This window comes from Jaminaea rosea (assembly GCF_003144245.1).
Source record: "Jaminaea rosea strain MCA 5214 unplaced genomic scaffold BDZ90scaffold_1, whole genome shotgun sequence".
NCBI lineage: Eukaryota > Fungi > Basidiomycota > Exobasidiomycetes > Microstromatales > Jaminaea > Jaminaea rosea.
The window spans coordinates 366417-391013 of record NW_020289975.1 but is presented as its reverse complement, the minus strand read 5'-3'; the positions used below and the strand labels follow the sequence as shown (position 1 = coordinate 391013).

Here is a 24597-nt window from a genome sequence, read left to right as displayed (position 1 = left end):
GGTCTCATTTGGTATATCTTTAATTTTAGGTATCTGTTCAAAGCGCGCACAGCATCGAAAGGCACTTCTTACCCACTCCCAGCTACACTTCTTGCGCCGAAGCTCCCGCCGAACGTGTCCCGGCTCTTGGCAGACTGACCGCCCTCACTGCCGCTCGCTTTACTCCTCAGCGACCTGGCCACCGGCAGGGCTTGCGGTTGCTGTTGGTGCTGCGACCTTGGCCCAAAGCTAGTCTTGGTCTTCACCGCTCCCTGTTCAAATGGCTGCGGGTGCACTTGTCCCGACGTGATCCTGGAGAGGATCCTACTTCCCTCTGGCAGGGCTCCGCGCTCGCCTACTCCTACTCGACGGCCAACAAGTACCATTCTCCCACTAGGCGCATCCCCGCTCACGCTCGAATTGCCGGCCCCTCCCGAACCAGAGTTAGAGCTCTGTTGCCCACTCGAGTTCCCGCCTGACGAGCTCGTAATCGCCGTAGGGTCGCTACGATTCGAGCCGTCCGAGGGTTTGCGTTCTTCTTCGCTCAATTGTGAAGGACGCTTTCGGAGACCACGGACAAGACCAGTTGCGGAGGTGGAGGAGTTGGTCCGCTCAGGCATGCCCATGGGAAGGATATTGCGGAAGAAGGGCTTGCGGGGATCGCGGTCGCTTTGTGGTTGGGTATCAGCACGTTGCTTGTCTTTGCGCTGCTTCTTGCCCGGCTGCTGCAATTCTGCTTCCTGCTGCATAGCTTCGACCTCCTCGTCTTCCTGGAGGTCTTCTTGTCGCTGCCGGAGCCGTGGATTGCCAGCAATATCTCGCAGACCGAAGGAGGACTCTGTCTCCGCAGCCTGTGACGCAGGCGCTGGAGCCTGAAGCTGCTGTTGCCTCTGATCACCCGCCATAGCCTTTCCCGCCCTCTTCTCCTCGTCGGCCTCGAACTTCCTCTGCGCCAGTGCCAGTGCGAATGCTTCTTCCCTACTCATGCGCGAAGAGGCAATTGACCCGTTGGATAGACGTTTGGCTCTCGTGATTCCACCGGCGTCATCGATGGCGAAGCCGCGGGCGTCGAGTACTTGCTTGAGCTCATCGTCGTCCAGGTCGGCGAGCGAGACGCTCTTCGCCGATGGCGTGGTGGCCGTCTTTGGTGCTGGAACCAGAACGCGAGGCTTGCGAGCACCACCCGTACCCGACGAGGAGGAGAGCGAGGGTTGCATGGGTACAGAATCTGGCCCAGCAGCAGTGCCAGCGCCACCGTGCGTGTGCTTACCCATCGACTGTAGAGACCCGCGATCAGAAGTTGGTCCGCCTGCTTCGCTGCCATTGAGTTCTATAGACCCATCCCGCGGCGCAGAGGGCTCGAAAGCCATCGAGAGCGGTCGTCCAGGCCCAGAGAAGCGATACGTCCCTTCACCTCCCTCTCCGCTGTCTTCGCGTAGGAGGTGTGGGTCAGGATCGAGCTCCTGCGACGAGTGGCGTGCATCGCTGTTGCGAGGTTGTAATTGCGAGTCATTGGCACTGCGATCGCTTGAGCGGAGCATGCTGTTTGAGTCGGTCGTCGTGGGAGCAAGTCTGTCGGCCATTGCCGTGCCAGCTGCGGCGAGAGATGGTGGCTGAGTTGAAATGGTACGGAAGGCCTCGTCTCTTGCGGTGAGAGCTGGGTGATCGCCCGCGCCCTCTTTGCCGCCACTGCTGGGACGCGACTGCTGGGAAGATAAAAGGCTGTCGCGCTGCGAGGAAGGCGCAACGCTGCCTTCAGCTACATCCGCAGCAGCTGCTGTGCTTGACGTCGAGGCGTCTTGCTTCTTTGAATCGCTGCCCGGTCGACTGGAGGCGGCCCGAGTCTTAAAGGTCAGTGAAGCCTTCTTTCGCCTCGGCACCGGAGCAAGCGATGTCACGCCTCCAGGTCCTACGGCGACACCAGCATCTTGTAAGCGCTGCATGCTCCTCAAATTATCATAGGAGCGGAAAGCGGCGCCTTGAGGCGGCTGGAGCAGTGCACTCTTCCACGGATCTTGATCTCCATGTGCATCATCGGTCCGAATTCGCATCATCGTGGTAGGCGAGGAGGTCTCCTCCGTCCTTGCGCTGGAAGAGGCAGCGGTCGAAGCACGGAAGAAGCCGTCTGGTAGGTTGGTGGCAGGCGGGATGGCCATGCGCATGCTGGAGGAAGGACCGAGCATTGGGCCGCTGATGGCGCCAGATCGCTGCACGAAGTTCTCTACGCTGCCTGCTGGATTGTGGCGAAGGCTACCGTGACGCTGTGACTCTTGCTGCTGTTGCCGTTGTCGCTGCTTGCCGTCGTTCATGAAATGGGCGCGCAACGACTGACCACTGGCGTGATGCATCAAGAAGCGAGCCGTGCCCACCTTGCGAATGCCACCGATCGCAACGTCGTTGCTTCCCAGATTATCGATGGTGCTCGTACGCGAAGATGGCGCGTTGCTGTGACCGAGTCGCAGCTGAAGGGGCTGGAAGCGACCGGCTCTACGAGTGGCCTTGTGGTCGGTCAAGGTGCTGCCTAGGCCGTCGCGACTCATGCTGCCGCTTGAGCCCGAATTGCATGCCGTTGAGCGACGGGGGTCGCTTGAGGTGATGCGCATGCTGCAGAGACGATTGGCGCAAAGAGTCGGGATGACTATGAGAATCGGTTGATAGACGCTGCGAGGGAAAGAAAGGATGTAAGCGAGGGTCAATGCTTCGCCCGCGATACCCTCGCACTCACAGAGGCAGAATTGGCGAGAGGTCCATGAATGCGATGATGCAGCCGCAGAGAAGGGTCACAGCCGTGGGAATGGCCCACGCACTATAGCGTCGTAGCGCTTCGAAGGAGCGCTCGCTATGCCTATCAGCCGAAACGATGGACCCTGCATCGCTATTACTAAGCTTGAGGAAGGAGCGGCCGATCGCATCGACCTGCTCTGCATCGTCTGCATTGGGTGGCTCGACGCCTGCTGCGCGATAGAGCCGATCGAGATGGCTCTCAGATGCAGTCTTCTCCGCTGGTCGGTCATCGACTGGGGGTGTAAAAGGCAGGTTCTTAGGCCTTTGAAGGCGACGACTTGAGGAGATGCGAATGCGCTCTTGAGATATGCCGACGGTAAGCGTGCTGATGGCCACGAACAGGGCGATGAGGGGCAGGAGGCTGTAATCGAGGACAAGCTGTAAGTCTCAGCACCTGCGACCTACAAGGGGCTTCGCCGCTTGGCACTCACCTGAATGCACCAAACCATCTCGAGATGCGAATGTAGCAAGCCGCTCCGCTAGGCCTGAGTCCTCCGTGCCAGGCGTCGATGGACGCAAGCGTGAGAACCAATTGTGCTACGCCGAGAAAGCCAATCAAGCAGATTACTGGTATGGGAAGTCGGGCCATCTTGAGAACCTGCAGCAGAAAGACGCTTACGGCAAAGCTGACGGCTAAAGCAGACATTCCCACGAATGCCCGAGGCCATGACCCGCAGCCAATCTCGGGGTCGCCATGCGTCCATGCGTTGTAGATGGCTAGGGCGGCGAGGCAGGCTGCTTGCGAGATGAGAGTGCTCAATCGCATTGCAGCGTCGAATGTCCGGCGGCTAAGTCGGCGATTACCATCTGTCGCTACGTTGATGAGGGCGGTAAAGTTGCTTGGCAACGTCGACAATGTCTCCCAGGTGACTGCGCCCATGGTGAAGGGGCCCAGCCAGAAGCATGCTCGTGCCAGAGATTGTGCGACGCCGGGATTCAGATGGGCTGACAAGGCCACGAGGCGCGATGACTCCGAGTCTGGTACCGCCCATGGCTCACTGATCAGAGGCATGGCGATTATGGGAATGAGCCAAGAGGCGACGCTGTGCGTGATGGACGATGGTAAAGTCCTTTTCAAGAGATGGTATCAGTCATCGGTGCTCGCGACCCTCTTCCATTCGCTAGCCGTATATCAAATCCTCATCCAGGCCAGCGACATCGACATCGACATGGCCTGCACCGAGCCTTTGTTTGTTTGGCAACGTCGACATCTATGTGGCGAAGCGACGTCATTGATGCTTCCGCATGCCTGCATGGGCGTCACTTCTTTTCATCTGGAGAAGCTGTCCCGTCATTGTGATTGCGACGATCAGATCCTTTTGGTGACGAGGGTAGTGAAGGTGCGAAGAGGTCTGATCACTAGATGGCGGCTCTGAGAGGCCTCGCTTCGGATGCTGCTGGGTAGGGCGAGTGTGCCGGGGTGCAGCGGGCCGTTTGCCAGCGACGAGCCCTTTCCGCTCGACCTTGGCTCACCTCGACGCCCGTCTGACTCCCAATCGGAGGCTGTCATCGTCGTCAAGAGTCGCCCACCCCTCGGCCCCTTCTGTTGGTTCACACAGTGCTACACGGATCTCTTCGTCGTGGATCGCGAGATCTAGGCCTGACGTAGCCTTGGGAAAAGCGACGGTGCGAGCAAGTCATTGATCAGCGTTGCAAGCGATACCATGGGGCGAGAAGCGACCAATGATTTGAGTCTGCGGGTAGCAGATGACGCGTGGTGACGGATCATCGGGTCTGACGCGGCACAGGGCACCAAGATGGCGCCGCCGCGCACCAAATGCTAGCTTCAGGGCCGCCGCCGCGGCGTCATCACAGGCAACGATGAGGATTCGACACAGCGGCACAACAGATGAGCTCTGAGCGAAGACAGGGCGAGACGACGTCGAGGAGGCTAAGGGGAAAAAGTCGTCGACCCCCTCGAGCCCCTCGATCCACCCTGAGACAGGCCCGTGCCCTCTGACGAAGCGCCGCTTGCTGACGAGTTCCACTACACCCCAATGTCGCCCTTGGGAGACGTCATCCATCGTACCTGTACAAAACGGCGAGCGGTCCGACGTTTCTTCCCCCTCATCCGCCCTTCCCCTTAACCGCGTTGGTCTTTACCCTTGTTGGCCGGTCCACTCCCCCTTGCCTCCCCACCACTCCTACTCATCCTCGTTCCATCCGCCCTTTCATCGCACACACGATGAGCCACACTCAACAGCAGCACCAATTCGACCCAAGCGCGGACACGATGAACAACGCTTCTCCTCTTCGTCCCCAGGCCGGCGTCCAACAGAGCTTCGGCAGCAGCCAGCAGGGAGCTGACTTCCACCCGGGCTTCCCTCCCTCTCCTGGTCGCAAGCGCGAGACACTCGTCCTCGAGGATGGCTTGCCCTCAATCTTGCACCCTAAGCGCTCGCACCCGACGTTGGCTACAAGCTACCGAGAGTCTCTACACAAGCGTGAGTAGTTGCAGCGAACCGCTTGGCTCATCCGGCACCCTCGATTGACCCGCCGTCACCTTCCCTTGCACATCACACCACGCACGCATACAGGCCTCGAGATCAAGAACAAGATTGTTCTCTTCATCTGCGAGTTTGTAGGCACCGTACTCTTCCTCTTCTTCTCCTTCGGCATCGCCACGCAAGCCAGCAACAAGATCGACTTCGACACGGCGGCAGACCCCAATGGTCCTCCTGACACGAGCGCCTTGCTCTTCTCGAGCTTGGGCTTTGGCTTCTCCCTCGCCGTCAATGCTTGGGTCTGGTTCCGTGTCACGGGCTCCCTCTTCAATCCTGCCTTGACCCTGGGCCTCACGCTGCTGGGCAACCTTAGCTGGATGGACTGCCTTACCCTGACGCTCAGCCAGTTTGCAGGAGGCATCGCCGCTGCTGGCCTCACTCAAGGCCTCTTCCCTGGACCCATCAACGCCCGCGTTTCACTTCACGGCGGCACAACGGTCAACCAGGGCTTCTGGATCGAGTTCTTCTGCACCTGCATGCTCCTCTTTACCGTCTACATGCTGGCAGGAGAAAAGCACAAAGGAACTTTCCTCGCCCCCATCGGCATTGGCTTGGCTCTCTTCCTCGCTGAGCTCCTCGCTACCAAGTACACCGGTGGCAGCCTCAACCCCGCTCGCTCCCTTGGACCGGACGTCGCCTCGGGCACCTTTGACAACTTTGCCTGGATCTACTACATCGCTCCCTACACGGCCACGCTCTTCACCACGGCTTTTTACAAGACGCTTGTCTGGCTCAAGTATGGCACCATTGTGCCCGATATGGACGCCGGGGATGGTCACGGACAGAAGCAAGTCATCCGTGACGTCTACGGCAACGCCATCGGCAGCATCGAGACGATGCCTGAGGACGAGTTCAAGTTCGCAGACGTCCCTGAGGTCACCATCGACCAGCGACCCACAGCTGAAGGCGACGAGACGCTTTCTACTCCCTCCCACTGGAAGGACCAACAGACGAGCAGCACCGGCGTCACGGCTGACCAGCCCTACCAGCAGGGTCAGGGCAACAACAATCGCAGAGCACCTCAGTCCTCCTACACAAAGAACAAGCCCTCGAGGACCTCGAGCAGCGGTGGGACGGATGACACATTCGTCGGAGGCGCCACTCGTGCGCGTGCCATCTAATCGTTGGACGTAGCATAGCTTCACGCAGACCTAGCCACAAATTGTATCGATCAAATCCTCCCTCCATGCTTTGTCCCCAAGACAAGCTCAGTGTCAGCCGCCTAGCCGCCTAGCCGCCAGGCCTCGCCGCATCGTTCCCGTCTCTCACTCTGTAGCTTCCTTCGCTCCTTCTTATCATCACGGCCGACCAGAGTAGTCGTCGGTCCCGGCTGGCCTACGCCTGCGCCTGGTGTCGTCCCTTGACGTCGATCCTCACATCTCATTCATCTCAATTGTCTTTTCACACCTATGTCTCTATATTCCGTCGACCAGAAAGATCTCGACTCACAGAAGAAAATCAGATCTCATCTCATAGACGGCTGCTTGCGCTAGACGATGCGTTGTGAGCGAAGGCGAGGAGTAGTCGAGGGCGAAAGAAGTGGTGTCAAGCGGGACACAGAGCCTACGCATCGAGCAAATGGGTGACTGTGTTGAGAAAGCGAGTCCGAACAGAAGATGGGAGAGACAAAAGAGAGATAGGACAGAGGAGAATTATAACTGGGCCTCCGAAGAGGCGCAGGCAAGGCAACAGAAGTGAATCTAGGGGAGTGAGAATGGAGCAATGTAGACGAGAGGGACCGCTGCCTGCTACTGTTGCTACTGCTGCTACTGCTGATCGCCCTGCTTCTCGACAACGGCAGCCTGATCCGCAGCAATATTCGACTCTGCCTCCTCATCCGGCGGGGTGATAGTGCTCTTCTGCGACATCTCGGGCTGACGGTCCAAGGCGCGCAGCATCTCCGAGTCGAGATCACGACCCATGCCCCCTTGCGCGCGACTAGACCGTCTCACCATCGATGGCGCAATTGGGTAGCCCGGCGCCATCGTCCCGGCGCTGCCGCCCGCGCCAGGGGTGCTGATGCCGCTCTCGCTGCCATGACTACCATCAGCGGCTGACCCGTGCGACTTGCTCCTCGGGCCTACAGTTGGGCGCTTCAAGGCGCCTGCAGCCAGCACTTTCGTCGCTTCCTCTGCTATGCGGACTTTTTTGGCGTCGTCTGCTGAAGAGCGCCTGGGCTGCAATGCGGCTGCTAGTGCTGCTGTGTTAGCCGTGCCGCTTCTCTCGAGGGCAGCTACTAGGCCTTGCGCATTGGAAGCCGCAGAGGCAGAGCCCGTTGACGAAGGAGTGGTAGCCATGGCGTGGGCCTCTTTCATGAGGGTATCGAGGTCTCCGGCTTGGATCGCCGCTTTGGCCGCCTCGGTCAGCTCGGGAACATCTTGAGCACTCGGGGTCGGAGCCATTGCCTCATCGGCATCGTCGTTATGGTTGCGTGGCCCATCATCGCTCAGTGTCGAGCGCGCGTCCCCACTGGTCCCAACGCCAAGGGCAGCATTGATGGCGGCAGCGGCAGCGGCGGCCCCCGCAGGATCCATGCCTAGATTGGAGAGGTCACCTCCTGCCGCTCGGCCCACCGCATGCTCATCGGCCATGTTGATGTCAAAAGACGAGCGTTCTGACCTCACCGAGGGGCTCACCGGCGCGAGGTACCGCGATAGGGCTTGTCTGGTGCTCTGGTCAAACAACCACTTGGACAGCATGGCTTCGAGGGCGGGCCTCTTGACGGGCTTGCTGAGGTAGTCGTTCATGCCTGCAGCGAGAGCTCGCTCGCGGTCGCCCTTGATGGCAGAGGCGGTGAGCGCAATGACAGGCAGTGTCCTCACCTCCTGGTTCTCGGATTTGCGCAGACGCGTCGTCGCCTCATAGCCGTCGCACTCTGGCATCATGCAGTCCATAAGGACGAGGTCGTACGGCTGTCGCGCCAGCTCCTCGAGTGCTCGGTTGCCGTTCTCGGCGATGCGTGCGTTGAAGCCAATCTTCTTGAGAGTCTTGAGGGCGATCTGAGCATTGATCACGTTGTCTTCTGCGACGAGGATCCAAACGTCTTGCTTCTCTCGACGCAGAGGATCGCTGCTGACGCCCAATGAAGCCGGTGTCGCAGAAGCCGGCGTGTCAGGAGCAGCCTTGATGCTTTCCTGCGCCTTGACGAAAGGGATCGAGAACCAAGCCTTGGACCCTTGGCCTTCCACTGAGTCGAGTCCAATCTGCCCGTGCATCAGCTCGACCAAGTTCTTGCAGATCGTCAGGCCTAGGCCAGTGCCTCCAAAGCGACGAGCCGTCGAAGGATCGGCTTGGCTGAAAGGCTGGAAGAGCTTGCCCAGGGTTGCCTGCGAGATACCGCACCCCGTGTCCTGAACGTCGAAGCGGACAGTGATGTTCTGGTCGTCCTCAGAGATCTCGCGGATCGTCAGGCTGATAGAGCCCTTCTCTGTGAACTTGATAGCGTTGGTGAGCAAGTTGGTGAGAACTTGACGTACACGGCCAGCGTCGCCCAACAGCAGGCCTTGGTGTCGCAGATCGCACTGCTCTGAGAAGGCAAGGCCCTTCTTGGAAGTGGCGAAGGAAAGCATCTTGATCGTGTCGCGGCAGACGAGGTTGAGCGAGAACGGCGTCTTCTCCATATCGAGCTTGCCAATCTCGACCTTGGAGAAATCCAACACGTCGTTGATGACAGTGAGAAGAGCGTCAGCGGATCGCTGGATGTTCTCCGTTAGGTCGCGCGCCTCGCCTGTCAAGCCTTTGGTATCGAGGAGAAGCTCGGAGAGGCCGATGACCCCAGCGATGGGAGTACGGATCTCATGTGACATGTTGGCGAGGAATTCAGACTTGAGCCTGCTGGCCTCCTTTGCTGCCGTCTCTGCAGCCTTTGCCCTGGCCTTGTCTTTGAGCGACTGCTCCATCTGTTCTTGGGCGCGCTTACGATCTGTAATGTCCATGCTTGCTCCCACGACACCGATGATCTTTCCTTGACCATCGCCACCCTCAGTGACTTCTTCGTTGCGGATGGCCGAATACTGCGTTCGGAACCATCGACCTTCGATCTCACTCTCTTCGACGCACGACTCGCCAGCGAGGGCCTTGGCAATGAAGACGCGAGGCGCATCACCCCAGACCGAGTAGATGGACTTGCCGATCATGCTGCGATTTTGCTTGCGGTGCTGCGAGACCTTTGAGCGTGAAGCGGTCGTGTGACTGGCACTGGGACTGAATGCTCCGTGGTCGCTCTGGCTCTCCTCGCCCGAGGCCGTCGTCGCTGCCTCCTTGCCCGAGGAGAGCATCATAAATGAGCGCTTGGAGCCTGACGAGCCACTCTCGTCCGAGCCAGTCCCTCCAGGGGTACCAGGGCCGAGAAGCTTGAGTTGACGAACGCCTGGCCCTTCGGCGACGGTGATGATGCCGTTCAAGTCGACGGCCCAGAGAGTCATGGCGGCGTGGTTGATGACATTCTCGAGACGGTCTTGAGACTGCCGACTGGCCGCGAGAGCTACCACAGTGTCATGGATGTCGGTGCAGGTGCCGAACCACTTGGTGATGGCTCCAGTCTCTGGATCACGCAGGGGAAGAGCTCGACCCAAGAACCAACGATATTGTCCATCGTGGCGGCGGCAGCGGTACTCGGTCGAATAGAGTTCTCCGGTGCGCAGGGAATGTGACCATCTCTTCGACGTCTCTGGCATGTCCTCGGGGTGGAAGACTCCTGACCAGCCTACGCCCAGACACTGCTCTTTTGTTGCTCCCGTGTAATCGTACCATTGCTGATTGTACCATTCGTGGTAGCCCGAAGGATCTGTGACCCAGACGAGCTGTGCAAGTGACTCGCAGATAGTCTGGAAGTATCTGTGAGACAAGGTAATGAGAATGCTTTGCTCGTCAGTCAAGCCGTAATCGTCTACCCCAAAATGTTCGTGTGCACTCACTCAGTTCCTTGCTTCTGAGCCATAGCCTTGCGCTGCTGGAGCTCCTCGGTGACATCTGTAATCTGAATGACACCACCGACATGCTCACCGTAACCGCCAGCGTCCCTTATCGGCTGGCCATCGACTTTGAACACGCGACGGAGACCAGTGCCCGCGGCTACGCATCCGACGTTGACCACCGGCGGTCTCTCTCCGAGGACGGCAGCGCGGTAGATTGGGAACTTGTGAGGAGGGAAAAGCTGAGAGAAGTCCTCGGTGTAGCAAGTCATGGCGTCGGTGAGCCAACTCAGATCCACTGATGGACTTTCCGCCAGCGGATCAGGTGCCTCTGGTGGCAAGACGTTCGGAATGGGAGCCTTCTTCTCAAACCACTTCAGAGTCTCGTCGCAGGCTCGGTTTCGCACGAGCGTGTTGCCGTCACGAGAGAGCGCCATGAGAGGCATGTCCAACGTGTGCAAGAGCGAGTCTCTAAGGACGTCTGCCTTACTAATCTTCGCTTCGGTCGGGCTCATTCTACGCTCCCTCGTCTGGGTCGGCATGAGACTGAGTGTGTAGTAAGCTTCGTGTAAAAGGTTCTGAGGCGGCGCGGAGGCCTTTGAGCTTTTGACAACAGCGTCGAGGCTGCGCGTCTGCTCGAACATAGGCGTCGTTTGAGGCGAGAGGTCCATGGTACTCGTTGGCGACGCAGGACCAGAAGCGAAGCTGTCCCCGGTATCGCCGCCTTCGAATGTCGTTGTAGAGCTTGCAAAGAGCTGGTCGGCTGGGAACCAGGCAGAGATGGAGCACTCTGCGCCAACGACATGGTCGGGTTGTGGCTCGGCCGTCTCGCTGACGCCCTCCATGAAGGTCAGGCGAGTGTAGATCGGGAGATTCCAGTTCTTGCCGCGCGAAGACTGCGCTGCATCATTCAATGCCTGAGTGAATCCTTGTCTAAAGGCAGGCAATACCCAACCTTCGAGACGAATGCCGACGCTGGCCTGTGAAGTTGTTGCGAGAAGTCTTTCGGCAGGTCGATTGAGCATGCGAATGTAGCGGTTCGAGTCGAGGACGATCAATGGGATCGGAGCAAAGTAAAGAGCCCGCAGAGACTCATCGAGGTCCATCATAGTGGCCAAAGGTGACGGGGTGTATGCGGTATGATGGTGCGAGGATTGCTGCTTGTGGTTCGGCGAGTCTAGATCAGCCTTGCCGTTCTTTGCTGCTCTGGTCAAGTTCTCGGAGAGAGAAGAGTTGGCAAACGAGTCGGTCAAGCGATAGCTGCTAGGCGCTCGTCGGATCTTAGGACGGGAAGCTTTAGATGAAGGCGAGCTGAGAGAGGCTGGGGGCACAGTCTCGCGTGCGGGGGTCGTCCTCTGTCGCTTGAAGCCAGAGCTGCCCTCGGATTGGTTGCTGTCGTAGCTCGTTGAGAGGGCTAGAGGAGCAGACGTGACTTCGTCTGTTGCGTCTGGTTCTCGCACGTCTTCCTCTCGAGGCCTGCGTCGTCCACCTGTGGCCGAGCTGACTGCGGTGATTCGCGAGCGAGCTGAAGAGGACGTCGACGATGCTGCGCCTTCGGATTGAGTGCTTTCTCTGCGCTGAAGGTATTGAGGATCGGAGAATGGGGATAGCTCCGGAGATGCAGGCGTGAGACCCTTGACTCTTTGCTGTTGACGCCCTGCCTCCAGATTTGAACCGTATTCTGATGCTTCCTCCTCCCCCTTGGCCCCCAACGACTCTGTGAAAGTCGAGAGCTGTCCCTCTGCCTGTCCAGTTGCGGATCCTAGAGCACTCGTGTCAGATGGGGTAGATGTAGATTCGGTATACGCCTCAGTGGTGTGGCGAGGATGATGAGCTATGCGAGAGTTAGATGATGGCGTCAGGTTGGCAATTGATCAGCCCGCAGGCCAGTGGTTGGCGTTCTTGATGATTGGGAGTCGTTTGGAGTAGTGAGGGAGAGACGCCTAAAGATGCAATTTGCCCTGGATACGCGTCGTCGTCGTCGCTGTGGATGAGATCCAGAGGTGTGAAGTGGAGTCGGAGAGGGGCGTAGGCGGGGAGCGGTAGAGTCCGACGGCCGGAGGTTGCACGAGAAGGGAGTTGATGATGGACGAGGAGGAGAAAAGAAGATGCTAACGAGATGAAGACCGGTCGTCAACGCCGCCAAAGGCAAAGAGCAAAGCTGCTGCTTGGTGGGCAGGCAGGCAGGCAGGCAGGCAAGGAGCTCTGTAGGCGCCGAGAAGGAGGCTTGCTGCGAAAGGGCAAGAGGAGTTTCAATGGCCGGCTGGCTCTCACAGCAGCGCGTCGAGCAAGGCGTCGTCCACTGCACCCTCGTTGTCCGCTGCTGCTCGCCAGTCCCAGGCAGCTCACCCGCGGCTCCCGCTCTCCCGCCGCGTCTCATCTTGGAGACTGGATCCGTGTGCGGCCACGAAATTCGCCAATCGACTAGATCGAGACCCTCGAGCGGGGCCCAGTGGCGCTGCTGCCTGGTACTTTTCGATGAGCCGGAGGATCAGCCCGGGCCGCGTCCGGATCAAGGCCGGGAGCAGGGGAAATACATGCAGCCGATGACAAGTGGATGGATGGTAGGCGGCGCGATTGGCAAGCAAAGGCCGCGGCAAATACCATGGAATACAAGCGCGACGTGGATAGGCAATGAGGTGGGAGACAGCTGTTCCTCATCGTTACCATCGAAAAAATGGTCGAGATAAGTCAAGGTTGCGCTCGTTCATGAATGCCAACGGAGGTGGTGTTAAGCAAAGTCGACAGATTACAAGATCCAACTAGAGTTCGCGGTACGAGATGAGAAGTAGATTAGAGAGACAGATCATATGATGAGGCTGCTTAGAGCCAAAAAGCACCGCACGAGTAATTCCCCTCGCACGCTCGACCCTTAGAACTGCATGACTTCTGCGACGCTCACTCTCCTGCCAAACGTGCCCACACTCGCAATGCTCGCGGTATCCGAGGGGCGCCGTTGGGAGGAAAGGGAAGGGAGCGAATGATTGCTCGACGATGTGAGGGAGTCTAAGCTACGCGGGCTGGTACCCAGCTCCTCGGCGCCGCTGCCATTGCCGTTGGGGCCAGGCACGGGCGGCGGGGGATGCGTTGGAACAGGGGCTTGCTTTGGGATGTTGGTCTGTCTCGCTGCGGCAGAACTTGGCCGCTCCTCCGAACCTGCTGGTGGTGGGGCATCAACACGAGGCGAGGTCCGCGGCGTGATGATCCGCGGCCTGGCCGTAGTGACGCTCGTGAAGGAGTCGCCACGTCGAGGTGACACTTGAGTCGCATCCTTGTGAATCGTCGTTCGCTTCGCACTCTGGATTTGAGCGCCGCCTAGGCTCTCAAGGGACGCGCGACTCAAAGGCGCTTGAGCCGCAGCCTGCGCTTGCTGTTGCCGCTGCGCTGATCTCGATGTCGGTCGTGGAGGGGGAGGACCGAGAGCCGTTGGGGTGCCCCGTCCATTGGGAGTGCGTCGACCGAAGTCTTCTTCGGATTCTCTGCGCGACGTCGATTGCTTGCCTCTGGGGCTGCCGTTGACTGATCGGTCAGCCAAGGACCGAGCTGAGCCGGGTCGAGAGCCAGATGACGACTGTGCTGAGGCAGGTGCTCTAGACGTCGTCCTTGGCGGCGCCTGAACTATGGGTGGCGCAGGGTCGATGATTGAGCTGATGGGTACGTTGAAGCGCTGCTCCCTAGGTGTGACCTCGATCTGTCCGTTCGCTAGCTGGGTGACAAATTCCTCTGAATCGTCGGCATCATCCGTCGCGTCCATCGGTACGTCATCGGGGGCATCTCGAGATCGACGAGGGATAGCGCCGTCGTCTTGTACAGACAACCGATCCATACCATGCGTGACGGTGCCATTGGACAGGTCGCCTGTCTCTGCTACTTGTGGCCGTCTCGGTGGCATCGCAAAGTCCTTGGCAGGAACAGCGGGCCCATCATTTGTCGACGAAGACGTGGGCTTTGACCTGAGGGAGACGATTGGCGCGACGCTATCGTAGGTCGGGACCTTTGTCGATGAGCCCACACTCGCATTGCGGCTATGCCCGCGATGTTGACTGCTGGACGTGTCTCGCGTGCTCCTCGACCCACTACCAGAGCTCTTCAACGAGGTGCGATCTCCGGCTTCGCGATGGCTACCCGTGCTACCGCTTGCAGTCATCCGCTCTGCGCTGCCGCTGCCGCTGCCGCTACCCACACTGTCCGTCTGCCCGTACATTCGGATGTCCTCGTCGAAGTTCTCGTATGTCGGTGGGACAGGAGGGGGCGTGCCTTTTCTGCCGCCACGGAAGACGTTGCGGAATCGAGACGGAGCCTTTTCGGAAGACTTGTCTTGGCTTGACGACGGTGTGAGCGGCTGCGAATGCATCTGCTTCACGTAGGTCGCACCCCCAAGAGCAGGAAGTGGATGGCCGTCTGGCGATGAGAACTGCGCAAGGAAGTCGCGTACGCCATTTGACTTCTTCGCCTTGAGAGAACCGGTGGGCGTCGTCCGTGGGGCGGCGCCGTAGCGAGGAGCCTGATCAATGCCGGCACCCTTGGCACTGTTCTCTCGGCCGTGCTTGATTCTCTTGCCTGACGCCTCGTCGGTCGCCATCGTCTTGACCGCTCCATGCTCCTCGTCATCGTCAAGCATCCTCTCCTTTGTGCGTCCGGCCAGCTCATGCTCAATGCGAACGAGCCACCTCTCTGCAAATTGGTTGTGGCCTTTGGCATCCAGTACACCCTCGCACATGCCCCTCACAATGCCCTCGTGATCGATGACGAACGTACACCTATTGTTGATGAGGCCCAGCCACGTCTTGTTGACGCCGAAAGCTTGCATGGCTTCTCGCTTGGCATCGCTGAGGATAATGTAGCCAAGGTCATGCTCATCGACGAAGCGTCGCAGCGTCTCCGGCGTATCTTGGGAGATGCCAATGACGATTGCGTCGAGCTCGGCGAAGACGGCCGAGTCGCCAAGGGCATCTCGGAACGAGCATGATTCTACCGTGCATTGTGGCGAACCAGCAAGGGGGAAGAAGAAGAGGACGATGGGGCGGCCAAGCTCAATGGTGGCATGAAGTGACTGTCAGCGAAAAGAGGTAGCATCCGTGAGGCGTCAGGTCAGAAACAGATGCAGCTGAACAAGACGTAGTTTCCGTGTACGCACGCAGTCTCGTCCCAGCTGGTCTCTCAAGATGATCTCCGGCGCCAGATTGCCAATCAATGGGCAGCCCGTCTTCTCTCTTGCCGGTATCCTCAAACCCGTCGACGCCTTGTACACCAAATGGCCCTCGGGCAGGATGGGAAATGCCTATGTGCCGCGCAGAGATGGTGAGTTAGCCTCATGCGCCAACCGCCATCCGCTCGAACCTTGTCCTGGACGTCTTGCTCCTGATCACTCACAGTAACTCGAGGAAGCATCGCGGCCAGCCGTTAAATGCAGAGATGGCGGCCGCGAGGTGTAGAGTGTAATCCTATGGAGAGGTGACGATGCCTAGGTGGATGGATGGAAGCAAGGAAGGACGGGCGTGCGCGTGGCTGCGACGAAGGCGAGGATGAGGAGACCGAAAGAGATTGGAGGGAGGAAAGCGCGTCTGGCCTTGCGACGACACCCAACGATCAATGGAGGACAAGTGGAAGACGAGCAGCAAAGTCGTCTTGATTGTCGACGTTGTCAGCCGGTCAGCCAATGCTGCTCGCTGCAGTCGCTGTCGCCGTTGTCGTCGTTCCTTGGTGCCTCTGTTCACCCCGTAGCGACGATATCTTGGGACGGTGCCTCAAGTGGCGTCGTCGTCGAGGCTGGACTTGAAACGAGTGGCCGCCGTTGCGGAGAGCGCGGCCTGCGTGGCTGGGCTGCGCAGCCCTACTGCTCCTCTTTCTTGGAGCAGAGTTTCTCTCTCCGCGTCTCCTCTTCGAGCGGATGTCGTCGACAAGTCGATCCAAAGGTTTGGTACCCCAGCTTGGACGGGCAACCTTGAGCTTAAGTGAGCGGCAAGATGACGATTGATGATGAGAAAGAATAGAAAGGAAACGGAGGTCAGGTAGGGAAGAGAGGAGGTGGCTGTGATCGACCGGATGTCACTTGGTCGCCCGTGATGAATCTGGTACTGCACGACGAGCGTCATTCGCTGGGCGAGAGAGGGAGAGGAGAAGCACTCGCGAGCTGTGAGAGCCAGGAAGAGCTCTCTGCGTCGGCTTCGCCTTCGCCTGCATCCAAAGCAAGCATGCGTGTGCCTGCCTCTGCCTTTCTGCGGGCGGGCGAGCAGCGAGGAGTGAGCGATCTGCTCTTCCAGTTGCATCAAGTCGCCCACAATTCTGCTCGCCTGCTCCAACTGTGTTCCCCCATTCGCCTCAACGCCGCCCTGCTCTCGGTTGCACGCTCGCCCCGCCGCCAACTTGCTTCAACGAGAGGCGAGTGTAGTGTTTTAGCTTGGGCCTTTCTCATGGATGACGCTGTCTCGCCGCCCGGGATCGACGAGCTGTCATCAATTGGACCCAGTTTGGAAGACCGGGCGGTGCAGCAGTAGCGGACAAGCGCAAACTCGATTTCGACTTCGACCTCTACGATTGAGCCACAATCAATCTCGGAGAGACCGGTAGAAACGGCGAGAGGAGACGGCATGAAGAAACGGCGTTTGGAGCGAACGAAGGAGGGCGACAGTGTAAACAAGACTGGGGAGACTGTCGCATGCGTGGCAGTCCCTTGTTGCTTGCTTGCTTGCCTGCTTGTTGCTCAATGCTGAAGACCACACATGACCAACGACAAGCAAGTGCAATCGAGATCGCATCGCAGACAGCAGTAGTCGCTCTCCGGCCACCTCAATCTCGCATCACGATTTGCTGCGACGCAGCACGATGCGATCCTGCTCGCCTGCCTGCCTGCCTGCCTGCCTGATCAGTGATGACAGATGACTGCTGCCTCGGGCGCTAACGCTTGCCTGCTTGTCTCGTCGTGCGAATCGATTAAGGATCCATTCGACAGTGCAGCAACAGGAGGTGCGTGTGCGTGGCCGTATTGAGAGCTTGAGTGCGGAAGAGCTGGGCTGCCGTCGTCCCCGCTTCTCCACCCGTCCAGCGATTCGGAAACACGGCCGAAAGATGGACTTCGCCTCGCTCTCTCCGTCTTCCCGACCAATCTCGCGCTATCAACGAGGGGCCTCATCAAGATCACGCAACGTTTTCAAACCTCGAGGCAAGTCAGGGATCGTGATGCCCGCAGCGGTTGGTACGCCAAGAAAACGATCAAGACAGGGGGAGGCAGAGGGCACGAAACAGCCTTCTTCGAGTAGGAGAGGCGCCAAACGTTCGCGACAATCGAATGGCCATGAGGTCTTGGATGATGACGATGATGTTGCAAACGAGCTCCTCGACCTCGATCACGGCGATGACGACCGCGACGCAGAAATTTCGCAACCTGCGCTTGTCCGTCTCGACAAAGCAAAGCTCACGATCGGCCTCGACAGGAAACGTCAAGAAGTGCTGAATCGCCTCTCAGGTCATGTGACCACCACCGACGACCTCGTCTGCCTACAAGAGCAGGCGGTGACGCTTGAACAGACCCTCAAGGCGACTGTACAAAGGGGGGAGAGCAACAGCATCCTCCTGGTGGGGCCGAGAGGCAGTGGAAAGGATGCTGTGAGTCAGGCAAGTGTGTCATTGCGGCTCAATGGTGGCATTTACAAAGATACGATGCTTCGGGACCCCGCTTCCAGATCTTGAAGACGAGTCTGGCTTCGCTCGGATCTCCATCTTCCTATCACCATGTCCAAATCTCAGCTCGGAGGTGCACGACAGATCGCGTTGCGATGAGGGAGCTGGCTCAACAGCTGATCCAGCTCGGCGCTCTATCCATCGGCCAGGATGACAAGCTGGACCTGGAAGAGGAAGACGATGAGGAGCACGAAGGCGAAGATCGCGATGGGCGTCAGAGCGATATCAACAATGTGGACGAGGAAGATGATGAAGAGAAGGCAGCGCTGGGTACGGCTGTCCTTGTAAGTCATAATACGCAATAGGGGGGCGCGTCACTCGATACCAACGACTCACAACCTGAGTCCTGCGCCCGCAGTCATCCCTTTCCAACACTACGTCTTCCATCCTATCGATGCTAGCATCTGCCTCATCCTCTTCGACCAGCTCGTCAGCAAGACCCCTCATCATCACACTCGACTCCTTCGATCTCCTGACAACGCGGCCACGACAAGCGCTCCTGTACTGTCTCCTCGACGCCGTGCAGTCGGGCTCGTATCGGCCAGGTCTGGCCATCGTCGGCATGACGAGGAGGCCGGACACGACAGATCTTCTCGAGAAGCGTGTCAAATCGCGCTTCTCTCATCGGATCGTGCAGTGTTACCCTCCTAGTGCGCTCGATGAGTGGAAACAACTTGTGGGCAAGGCGCTGAGCGCGGGCGAAGGACAAGATGCGCAGCTTGATGAGGCATGGGCGAAAGATGTTCAGGTGAGTGGCTCAGCCGATGCGAGCAATGATACGCAGTCTCTAACTTCTTTGTTGCTCGCAGACGCTCCTCGCCAGCGATACCTTCACTGAAACCTTGCAAGCCATGATCGACGTCAGCAAAGATGCTCAGCTGCTCTTCCAGTCCCTATACCCGAGCATAGCATCACTGAGCCCAACATTTCCCACCCTCTCGCCCCGCCGATTTGTCTCCTCCCAAGTCCTCTACAATGGCGCAATCGACGATCAAGACGTCCTGCACCGCCTGCCTACCATGCCTTTTATGCTTCTCATCGCCGCCAAGCACCTTGAGCTGCGCGCCGATCGGTCAGTTTTCAACTTCGAAATGCTCCTCAGCGAGGTAACGACATTCTCGCGAAGGAGTAGGAGGGAGAGAGAGGCGGCCGGTATGGGTGGGCTAGGACTCAAGGCGGGGGAGGTGGTAGAGCCGACGACGCCGAGGGGACAGGCAAGGAGGCAGGCTGCAAAGGAGGTGGCCAGTGGAGCTGAAACTGGTGCCCACAATGCCCGCGATGATCGACAACGAGCGATGCTGGCTTTCGAGGAGCTGCTGTCCCTCGAGCTTTTCCTGCCAGACGCTTTCCTATCGACCATCTCATTTGGACCTACGGCAGCTGCGACGGGCCCGCCTCCGCTTCCCAAATCGACGCTCGTACCAGCAGCTAGCAGGGCGACAGTTGTGCGCCGCGAATACCTGCGAGTACGCTCTGTGCTGGAGCCTCATATCGTGTCTGAGGTGGCCAAGGCGAGAGGCAAGAAAGGCACGCTGAATACAGACATCGTGCAGTGGGCGGTAGGTAGGACAGTCGCCTGATGGGGCTTCGACAGTTGCAATCTATTTTGCAATTTGACATTAGAGGGAAGAAATACTGGCCTGACAATGGTCGTACGGGTGTCTATCAATATCTATGCGGCAAGACCGAGCTCCTTGAGGACGGGGTTGAGCTCCGCCTCGTTGTTCCAGTCGACGGGCCTCTTGCCCTCACCGACCTGCTTCAGCTGGTAGCAGCAAACCTGGTTAGCTACGAGGAATTGGTCCTCGGGGATCAAGCTCTTCCTAGCTGAGGCCACCTGCTTGGCCAGGATCTTCTTTGGCAGGTCCACCTCCGAGCATACGGGCCTTGCCAGCCCGACGCCTACGCACGAGCTCGACTCGACGGCGTCTGCCATACCCTTCGCAGTACGGAAACCGCCAGTGACGTAAATTTGTGCCTGCTTGATGCCTGCACGAACCTCGTCGGCGAACTCGACAAAGTAGCCCTCGCGCTTCTTTGTCGACTCGCGCTTCTGCGTCTTGGTGGGGCTAAAGGCGAGCTCCTCGTAGGTACCGCCGCTGAGCTCGATGAAGTCAACGCCGTGCGCTTCGAGGTTGGCGCAGAGCTGACGGCAATCTTCCGTGGTGAAACCGCCAGCCTGGAATTCGACAGAGTTGAGCTTGATGCCGAGGAGGAACTTGGGGTCGTTGACCTTTGCACGGATGGCATCGAGGATCTCGATGACGATACGCGAGCGGTTTTCGAGGGAGCCACCGTACTGATCCGTACGCTGGTTGGTCGTCGTGCTGAGGAACTGTGCAATGAGGTAGCCGTGTGCTCCGTGCACCTGGATACCGTCGGCGCCCGTGTCGTAGGCGTATTTGGCGGCGTTAGCAAAGTCATCGACGACTTCCTTGATACCGTCGATGGTCAGAGCGCGAGGCTTGCCAAAGTTGCCCGTCACGTCCTGGCCGCCCATCTTGGTAAGCTGGATATCAGAGGCAGAGACAGGGTTCTGGGTGATGTTGGCCGGGGTCTGACGGCCACCGTGGGAAAGCTGGACGATGTACTTGGAGCCGTGAGCCTTGGCGGCCGCAGCCATCTTCTTGAAGGCCTCGAAGCGCTCTGGCTCGTTGCCACGCATGATGGGATTCCCTTGGGCTTCCAAATGCTCATATTGCCCGAAGGTGTTGCCCGAGAGGATCACACCGAATTCTCCCTTGCCCCACTCTTCGTAAAGGTGAATGAGGGCGTCAGACGGGATGCCCCTGCGCCGAAGGAGCATGGAAGAGGGGGGGAATTGCAAAGTGAGCATTTAGCCACATCATGATATGAGAGGCGGACGAGCAGCAGTCTCACCTCTTCGTCGGCTCGTCCTGATCATACGACGAGAGCCTCTCGGTCATTGCTGCCTTAAGGAAGCGGTTGGGGGCGACGAGGCCCGAGTTGGCGAACTTGACTGGCTGAGCCAGGACGTCGACGTTGCTAGGAATCTCGGTGACGAGTCGGTCTGCCATTTTTGACGATGTGGTTGAGCGGGCTGAACGATGAATGCTAGTGATGGAGTCTCGATGAATGTGGAACACACTGCGTCTTTATGTAGTCGTTGATGGCGGTGCGGGGTGGTTTGCTCTTCTAAGAGCGGAATGTTGAGGCGTGGCCTGACAAGGAGCTTCCTTCCTCGCGCAGATTCTCGGACTCCTCCACTCGCCGCCTCGGAGATACGGCCTTTGCTCCGTGGCCAGCTTTCGCCCGGCCCGCGATTGCCGTTCAGCCCTCGACTCGCCTCTTAGCCAGCGCCAGCCACCCACGTACTGTGGTAACGACAAGCTGCGGATGCAAGTTATTGGGAGCGAGCAATGCCTGAGCGACTTCGGCGATCGCACGTGGAAGCTGCTGCTCTGCTACTGGCTAGCGTGGGGATGGAGCGAGTGCTCCCCGAACAAAGGAGGTGCGGTGGCTGTCGCGCAAGCGGACGCGAACAAAGGAACGCGGGACGCTGGATGCTAATGGCGCATACCGTGACGACCCCTTGTCACTCATTGCTCCTTTGACCTTCAACTTCCCGCTTTGTTCCTGAACACCCTCTGGCAGCAGGCCTACATTTGCCGTCCTCTTCGCCACCATGTTCAGCTTCAACATCTACTCCCGCTCCTCCACCACCGCTGATCGCGATGAAGCCGCCGCTGCCACCGCTGATCGTGCCTCCCACGCAGACTCACAGCGACCACGACCACAACCTAGCGCATCAACCACCTCCTTCGTATCCCGACCATATCTACAGCCCTCGTCCGAGCGATTCGGTCTCGGACTTTCACGACCTCACCGTAGCTCCAGGCCATTCCAGCCCTAGTCTTAGCGACGGTGAACTGCATCCATATCTTGGCTTACGAGCTCGACTCTGTCTCTCGGTGCTTTCGCCACCCCTCTTCGCTCTCCTCTTCACCGGCACACATCTCCTCCTCTCATCAGGCGACATCGATGACAAGATAGGATCGGCCAAGGCAAGTCTGCTCAACGTGTGTCATGATGCGGAGCACCAAGCAAGCATGGCCGCGAGCCTGCCACACTTCATGGCCGACGCAATGAATGCACGCACGCAGGAGGCCGTTGAAGGCTCTGTCAGAGCTCTCGGTAGAATCGTATACCTCGCTCTGGTGGCTCTCGAGGCCCTCGTCACCTTCTTTGTCAACTCGTACCGTTCAGTCTTCCTCTGCTTCATCGAGCTTCTGGTGCGCGGCTCTCTTTCCCTCCTCATGGCTGCAGTTGATCTGATGAACTCGGCCATTCATGAAACGGGTGTTGGTATCAAGAGTGCGGTGCAGGCTTCCATCGATGGCGTGAACGGTTTCCTCAATACGTCGCTCGACGGCATCAATGACGTTCTCTCCATCGTTGGCAAGAGCATCCAGGTGCCTCAGATCTCTCAGCCGGACCTCAGCGCTCTTGACAACGTTCACCTCCCGACATCATTCGAGGACGCGCTGCTCAAGCTCAATGGCACCTTACCAACGCTTACTGAATTTAAGCAGAGGATGGACAGTATCGTCCAGATGCCCTTTGAGAAGCTCAAAGTCGATGTGAACGCCAGTGAGTAGTGGCTTTCGCCCCTTATCCTCTCCTCCCATCGAACAAAAGCGAGGTCAGCTCACGCTCCTTTCTTGTCGTCGCAGCCACGTCCAATTTCACCTTCGACACCTCCCTGCTCCCCCTCCCAGACCGCCAAAGCATCACATTTTGCGAGGATCTCAACATGTCCCCGCTGGACGGGCTGGGCAACGCTCTCAAGAAGCTCGTCTTGATCGGCATCATCACCATCGGCGCCGTCATCCTTCTGCTCCTCGTCGTCAGCATCGTGCAAGAGTGGTGGGCGTGGCGATGCCTCCTTCGCAATGTTGCCAATACGAGACGAACGTGGCTGCAGAGCGGGGCTGGTACGGAGCACATTTTGAGCAAGCACAATCTCATGGACTTGCTCTCGATGTCGCACCATCCCCTGCTGACTGGATGGGCTTTGAAGACGGCGTCAATCTGCGGCGTCAGCTCACCCAGAGGTCAAAGACGGGTACGATGGTGGGCTAGCTTCATCGGCCACCCTACAGCGCTCATATGCCTGGCAATTGGACTTTGCGGCATGCTCAGTGTCGAGGTGCAGCTGCTCGCCATTCGACCCATTGAGCGCCACTACCAGCGCGTGAGTGGGCAAGCGCGTCGCCAAAAATGTCCGCCAGGCTGACCGCCGCCTCCATCCATCCGCAGCAACTGGACGGTAGCTTCGAAGTGTTCGGCAATACGGCTCTCACCCGCATCAATGCTGTCACGGCCAATGCCTCTTACTCTTACGCCAACCGTACCAATGCCATGATAAGCAGCGCGCAAGTCGACCTCAACGAGCACCTCTTTGGCTGGGTCAACACGACGACAGGCACAATGAATAACACGCTCAACGAATTTATCGACGGGATCTCCTCTGCTTTGAACGTAAGATTGCTCTCGAGCACTGGCCGGCGTCTGTGTAGCCTGGGCTGATGTGCTCTCTGTCACCCCACCTTGTAGGAAACATTCGCCAATACCCCTCTCTTCACTCCCCTCCAGACATTCATCTCATGCCTTCTTCTACAAAAGGTCATCAACATCGAAAAGGCGCTTACGTGGCTGCGGGACAACGCGCACGCAGATTTTCCACTCGTGTCGCCGACGGTGCTCATGCTCAGCGCAAACCGGTCGCAGGAGCTGATACAGCCGATTCAGGAGGCGGCCAATGGACAGCCTCAACAAGGCGGAGGCAATAGGGGAGGGGTCCTGGCCAAGGTGATCGATGGGTACGAGAAGAAGCTGAAGAAGGAGCGGCTGCTGTTTGCTCTCTTCTTGGCACTGTATGGCATCGTACTCCTCGTGGGGACGGCAGTCGCGCTACTCCACCCAGCGGGCCAAAGAAGACAAGCCCCGAGCATCCCCTACACATCAGAGAAGGACGACAACGAGCCGTCAGGCGACATCTCAATACAACAAGGTGCCTCTCTACCGCCAAGTCCGTGCTACCCTCACAGCTCAGTGGACGCGACGCGACGCCACAACGCCCCAGTCTTCCTAGGCGACACCCACCTCGAAACGTCGACAACGCCAATGACGACATTTGCGCGTTTGCACGGAACGTGGCAAGAGGAGCAGCGACGTCGCTTTGAGGAGCAGCAAGAGCGCGAGAGGGATGAGCAGGATGCCGCAAGGGAGGCTCATCTGCAGTCACCCGTCATGGGAGTCGAGGATGGCCAGTCTGCCAATGGACCGCCAAGACGGTCCTTGATGCTGTCGAGGCTTGTGAGCCGGCAGGGTGACACTCACAGGCAGGTGTAGCTCAATTTCGCTCGTGGACTTGCAATCTTATATCATTCATCACAGCTTGCTACAATGTACCTCGCCAAAGTCAGCATCTCTCTACGTCCGTCGTCCCGCTAGGGCTCAACAGGCAAAGAGACGCCCGGCTTATTGTCGAGCCTAGCACCAAGAAAGTCTGCCCCGCTTGCGAAGCAAAGGCGACTTGACCTGTGGGCTAGTTGGGTTTCTCTGCCCCTCCGACAAGGCTTTGAAGCCTCTTTTCTACGACTACCGCTGATCGCTGGGAAAAGAAGAGCAGTTCGTCCAGCCTGAAAAGGCGAGACGGGTGGTTCGGAGGGGGTTAGTGAGAGAGAGAAGAAAGTGCGCGAGCGAGCGAGCGA

The 24597-nt window shown here is 58.6% G+C and overlaps 8 protein-coding genes across 8 annotated transcripts; 3 read left to right on the top strand and 5 right to left on the bottom strand.

The window, feature by feature from the left end:
- Positions 1-2: 2 nt before the first annotated feature.
- On the bottom strand, positions 3-4116 carry BDZ90DRAFT_229072 (hypothetical protein). The gene is made up of 3 exons (XM_025504899.1): positions 3195-4116; positions 2705-3124; positions 3-2640 (listed from the first exon to the last, which is right to left on the bottom strand). Exons 1-3 carry the CDS (start codon positions 3641-3643, stop codon positions 69-71), a joined length of 3441 nt encoding a protein of 1146 aa, XP_025364650.1. The 5' UTR covers positions 3644-4116; the 3' UTR covers positions 3-68.
- An 880-nt stretch (positions 4117-4996) lies between these two features.
- Positions 4997-6388, top strand: BDZ90DRAFT_215202 (aquaporin-like protein; the record flags this gene model as incomplete). The annotated part of the gene is made up of 2 exons (XM_025504212.1): positions 4997-5207; positions 5301-6388. 2 exons carry the CDS (start codon positions 4997-4999, stop codon positions 6386-6388), a joined length of 1299 nt encoding a protein of 432 aa, XP_025364649.1.
- A 454-nt stretch (positions 6389-6842) lies between these two features.
- BDZ90DRAFT_3191 (hypothetical protein) lies at positions 6843-11663 on the bottom strand. The gene is made up of 2 exons (XM_025509491.1): positions 10184-11663; positions 6843-10103 (listed from the first exon to the last, which is right to left on the bottom strand). Exons 1-2 carry the CDS (start codon positions 11287-11289, stop codon positions 7034-7036), a joined length of 4176 nt encoding a protein of 1391 aa, XP_025364648.1. The 5' UTR covers positions 11290-11663; the 3' UTR covers positions 6843-7033.
- Positions 11664-13052: 1389 nt separating this feature from the next.
- BDZ90DRAFT_257138 (AhpC-TSA-domain-containing protein) lies at positions 13053-15571 on the bottom strand (the record flags this gene model as incomplete). Its single annotated transcript, XM_025507920.1, has 3 exons — positions 13053-15233; positions 15318-15461; positions 15554-15571. 3 exons carry the CDS (start codon positions 15569-15571, stop codon positions 13053-13055), a joined length of 2343 nt encoding a protein of 780 aa, XP_025364647.1.
- Positions 15572-15743: 172 nt separating this feature from the next.
- On the bottom strand, positions 15744-16589 carry BDZ90DRAFT_3181 (hypothetical protein). Its single transcript, XM_025509489.1, has one exon. The coding sequence runs from the start codon at positions 16447-16449 to the stop codon at positions 15928-15930; it is 522 nt and encodes a 173-aa protein (XP_025364646.1). The 5' UTR covers positions 16450-16589; the 3' UTR covers positions 15744-15927.
- Positions 16590-17359: 770 nt separating this feature from the next.
- Positions 17360-19440, top strand: BDZ90DRAFT_257137 (hypothetical protein; the record flags this gene model as incomplete). Its single annotated transcript, XM_025507919.1, has 4 exons — positions 17360-17785; positions 17863-18144; positions 18219-18608; positions 18670-19440. The coding sequence occupies 4 exons, from the start codon at positions 17360-17362 to the stop codon at positions 19438-19440; spliced, it is 1869 nt and encodes a 622-aa protein (XP_025364645.1).
- BDZ90DRAFT_229067 (NADH:flavin oxidoreductase/NADH oxidase-like protein) lies at positions 19436-21038 on the bottom strand. Its single transcript, XM_025504898.1, has 2 exons — positions 20741-21038; positions 19436-20649 (listed from the first exon to the last, which is right to left on the bottom strand). Exons 1-2 carry the CDS (start codon positions 20896-20898, stop codon positions 19533-19535), a joined length of 1275 nt encoding a protein of 424 aa, XP_025364644.1. The 5' UTR covers positions 20899-21038; the 3' UTR covers positions 19436-19532.
- Positions 21039-21473: 435 nt separating this feature from the next.
- BDZ90DRAFT_3151 (hypothetical protein) lies at positions 21474-24516 on the top strand. Its single transcript, XM_025509486.1, has 4 exons — positions 21474-22471; positions 22555-23075; positions 23141-23362; positions 23438-24516. Exons 1-4 carry the CDS (start codon positions 21556-21558, stop codon positions 24233-24235), a joined length of 2457 nt encoding a protein of 818 aa, XP_025364643.1. The 5' UTR covers positions 21474-21555; the 3' UTR covers positions 24236-24516.
- Positions 24517-24597: the final 81 nt, after the last annotated feature.